The 4,517-nt window shown below is 39.3% G+C and overlaps 1 protein-coding gene across 1 annotated transcript in view; it reads left to right on the top strand.

The window, feature by feature from the left end:
* The window catches only part of LOC107554780 (steroid hormone receptor ERR2-like), a 17,667-nt gene extending 14,426 nt beyond the window's left edge, over positions 1-3,241 (top strand). The window contains exon 5 of the mRNA XM_016237388.1: positions 2,922-3,241. Within this exon, the coding sequence (XP_016092874.1) occupies positions 2,922-3,241 (320 nt within the window). The remainder of the gene's footprint in view (positions 1-2,921) is intronic.
* Positions 3,242-4,517: the final 1,276 nt, after the last annotated feature.

Raw genomic sequence — 4,517 nt, 5'->3', positions numbered from 1 at the left:
CACACACACACACACACACACACACACACACACACACACTGAATTAGTGGTTTTTTTTCTGACTCTTTGTTTTAAGCATGAAATCACTTAAATTTGACATATTTTTAGTTAACAAGACTTTATATTTTAAGACATTGTCAATTTATCTCAAGTAAATGTATCTTGATTTAGATATTTGTACTGGAAAACAAGACAAAAATACTAAGACTAGAGGTCAACCGATTGATCTGCATTATTTCATTAATGGGCATCGGCCGATTGTGCTGCAAATTAGGCCGATTTATAGGCAGGCGCATCTGCGGGCAGCTAAGCGTTGTTGCAGAGCTCCGGAGAATCTCTCTCTGGCTGCGTGAGAGACGGAGCAGCTCACACTCTGCAGCCGCTTCTTGATCACACACCGCTTCAGCTAATGATGGCAGGGCAAAACAGACCGTTTCGAAAGCATAATTACGTTTTACCCTACTAGAATTGATGCCGGAAAGTTATCATATTCATAAGTGCAACAAGTCATTTGCATGTGAAAGTAGAAACAGGTGCAATTCAGACGAAACTTCTGGGCTGATTATAATGTGCACGTTAGCTTTCCACATGAAATGTGTGTGTAGGTCCGACAATGGCATCCACGATGTCATCGCTCATGGCCATCGCTCGTGGTCAGCACACTCTTAAGCAGTTATGAGCAGCAGGCTGTGTAATATGTGTGAACTCTTTTATTTTTGTTATCACTTGGCCATTTGACTTACAGCAGTGTCCATTGTTTCTCGTACATTGAGTTATTACTTCGTTGAATAAACTGATCACTGCACGTTTCAAAATTAAAATGCAGCGCAGGTGTTTTTATATGAATGTATCTTTGAAAAAAACGACGGTCTTCAGAAAAGCTTAGGTGTCATTTTAATTTCGTCTTTCCTGTAATGCCTGATAAAGTAGCGTTTGTGAGCGCAGTGCTTATTAGATTACAGCCGTTACCGAGGAAACCCGCTATACATCTTCTGCTCCAACAGCGCCACTTGCTGGCGGAGAATGAATTTGCATTTGCAGTCTGTGGGAAACACTGGGGTCTGTCAGCAAACATAAACAAAAAGCATGCTTCAGAACTGTTTTGAGAAGGTGCTTAAGTTTTGAGCCATGTATTATTACTCAGAATTAGGCTACTACTGCTATTACTATCTTGTACCCTGCAATAATCATTTACTCAAACTCACTTTGATGAGATGAAGGGGGAAAAAATAAAAAAAATCGGCCAAACATATCGGCCAAAAAAATCGGCATCATACATCGGCCATCGGCTGCCCTGCTTTCTAAATATCTACATTGAGTTATTACTTCGTTGAATAAACTGATCACTGCACGTTTCAAAATTAAAATGCAGCGCAGGTGTTTTTATATGAATGTATCTTTGAAAAAAACGACGGTCTTCAGAAAAGCTTAGGTGTCATTTTAATTTCGTCTTTCCTGTAATGCCTGATAAAGTAGCGTTTGTGAGCGCAGTGCTTATTAGATTACAGCCGTTACCGAGGAAACCCGCTATACATCTTCTGCTCCAACAGCGCCACTTGCTGGCGGAGAATGAATTTGCATTTGCAGTCTGTGGGAAACACTGGGGTCTGTCAGCAAACATAAACAAAAAGCATGCTTCAGAACTGTTTTGAGAAGGTGCTTAAGTTTTGAGCCATGTATTATTACTCAGAATTAGGCTACTACTACTATTACTATCTTGTACCCTGCAATAATCATTTACTCAAACTCACTTTGATGAGATGAAGGGGGAAAAAATAAAAAAAATCGGCCAAACATATCGGCCAAAAAAATCGGCATCATACATCGGCCATCGGCTGCCCTGCTTTCTAAATATCGGCATCGGCCAGTGAAAAACTCATATCGGTCAACCTCTAACTAAGACAGTCTGTTTTTTGTTTTCTTTTTTTTTGTGCACTGTTGTGTGCATTATTAATTATTGACATGATAAATAACATGACATATGGATTCTCTAAATAGTAGCATGTATCATATTTATAATATAAAACATCGTCAAATAAATACATTGTATATCAGTATTTATATACACTATTTTTCAAAAGTTTGGGGTCAGTAAATTTTTTCCAGTGTTTTGAAAGAAGTCTCTTCTGCTCACCAAGGCTGCATTTATTTGATAAAAAAATACAGTAAAAATTGTTAAATATTATTAGGATTTAAAACAGCCGTTTTCTATGTGAATATCTGTTAAACTGTAATTTATTTCTTATTACTCATGATCAGTGTCACATGATCTTCAGAAATCAGTATAATATGCTGATCTGCTGCTCGAGAAACATTTCTGATTATTATCAATGTTGAAAACAGTTGTGCGGATTCATTTTAATTATTAAAATAAACAAAAACTATAAAGCTGACACTCAAACAGCAGAAGCACACACCAAATCTGCAAAACCATACACTAATTCTCAGCCTTTGACTCAGTTTTCAATTTCATAAAACACTTTTTGCAAAACACAGCACACACAAATCTAACAGGAATTAATATTATGGCAAATGTTTGCTTTTGAAATGTGTTTGTGATGTTTTGAATGCAGTGCTTCGTTTTGCAAGAGACGAGTGAGGCATTTTGCATTTTGTGTGTGCAGTTCTTGGATTTGTGTGTAAAGTTTTGAAAAAAAGAGGCAAAGTTTTGAAAATGTGTGTATAAACAGCTGGGAAAAAATGGCAAGTAACAGAATGAATGTAAAAAAAAGTGACATTTCGAAGCAGAAAGACTGAAATTGTATTTCTTGTAAAACGTACCTCAATCAATCTTTTTTTTTTTTACTTTGAAAAATTAATTTTTACACTTGGTCAGGCAGTTTTATGGTTTGCTGTATATAGCATATTGGCCGTGTGGGTGTAGTACTCAGCATGTGTGATGTTTGTTGTTCTGGTGACAGACTCTATGCACATAGAGGACGTGGAGTCGGTGCAGAAGCTCCAGGACGCCCTTCACGAAGCGCTGCAGGACTACGAGAGCTGTCAGCACACAGAAGACCCTCAGCGGGCGGGGAAGTGCCTAATTGTAGTCGGTGGGTGGAGGGGACGAAGGATTTACGATGCGTGGCAGAAGTCCAGGACGCTCCATGTTCAAACGCTCAGATGCCCGTATGTCAAACGGCCTATTTTGGGCTTGTTAAGCCACCGGCAGAGGAAACGAGGTGCCCGTCATCATCTGCTTGGACCCTGCCAGGACTTTTATAGCCATGTATCTGAATGAAGGTGGGCAGCAGGTGCGGGTCTTTATCACCAGCTTTATTTTTAGGTCTTGGAAGTCGACAGCAGATTGAACAGGAGAGGTGTTTGCCCTCATGTTGACACAATAGCATCACTTCGAACTTGCCGGCCCTATAAACAGCTTATTACCCTTAGATCCACTTTACAGCAGACCGCCATACGGCCATTAGCCCCAGTTATCCATTAGGAATATCCCGAGAAGCATTAGCTGGGAAAACAGCAGCGGAGTCACTGAGTGGCCCGAGACATCGGCGGACGCTACTGATATCATGTACTTGACGTGAACTGTGGCGCTGTCTGGATTCGATACTGAAGGACCTGAGGGTTTGATTGCGTCCTGGGGTGCGTTTCCCAAAAGCAGCTTTGCTCGTTACGACATAGTTTAGCGATTCAGTAGCTATGTTTCCATCCAAAGTTACCAATTAAACTGGAATATCGCTTAAAACATTGGTGAAAGAAGCATCCAGTGAGTTCAAGAGAACAAAATCGTCACTTCTTGATTAACTTGCACTAAATATCACCAAGAAAAATTACATTTGCTGCAGTAGGAGAAGGCACTGTATATAATTATTTTTATATACAATAAATTGCAAGCTTTAGAGCATGCAGGCGAAATGTGTTAATTATAACGAAGCATTTTGACGAGACTTTGCTCAAGCATTTTAGAATGACAAAACTAGCATTTCAGATGCTGTGCAATGAGATCGGTTCATAGGTTAGTACAGTTATGCTGTCCCATCACAAAGTCGCATTAAGGAATTTATTCGGTAAAAGTGTTTCTATCGAAGCTTATGCGCATGTTTTCTTACCGGATAAGAAATGTATCCTACTTGGATGAGCGCATAAATTTTTTTATGTGCATTTTTAAAATGTATGCGCGTCTTAGCATTTTCATCCAGCATTTTTTTATGCGATATCCCAAAATGTGAATAAAAATAGGTGGATGGAAACATAGCTAGTGTTTCTTAAAACCACAAACGTTTGCAAACAGCTTCGCAAGCTTGTGTGGCTGAAAGCACAACTTTTGACCTGTGGTTAGACATGGACTTCAATAGATCATGCTCAGTTTGCACATTAAGCAGGAAAACATGCAGTGCATTCTATAGCCTTCATTGCATTGAAATCAATCGAGTGCTGCAGTTTATAATGGGGTTTTTCTATTCATGATACTTCGACGTTTTGTTCTCCAATGTTAACTGCACACACTCATGCCTCCAAACGCTCTTATGTAGTTACTTATTACAAACATAACTGCCTCA

Source organism: Sinocyclocheilus grahami, unplaced genomic scaffold (genome assembly GCF_001515645.1).
Source record: "Sinocyclocheilus grahami isolate Dianchi unplaced genomic scaffold, SAMN03320097.WGS_v1.1 scaffold513.1, whole genome shotgun sequence".
In the NCBI taxonomy this organism is placed as follows: domain Eukaryota; kingdom Metazoa; phylum Chordata; class Actinopteri; order Cypriniformes; family Cyprinidae; genus Sinocyclocheilus; species Sinocyclocheilus grahami.
Note: the sequence above shows the minus strand (reverse complement) of the source record. Positions and strands in the feature narration are given on the sequence as shown.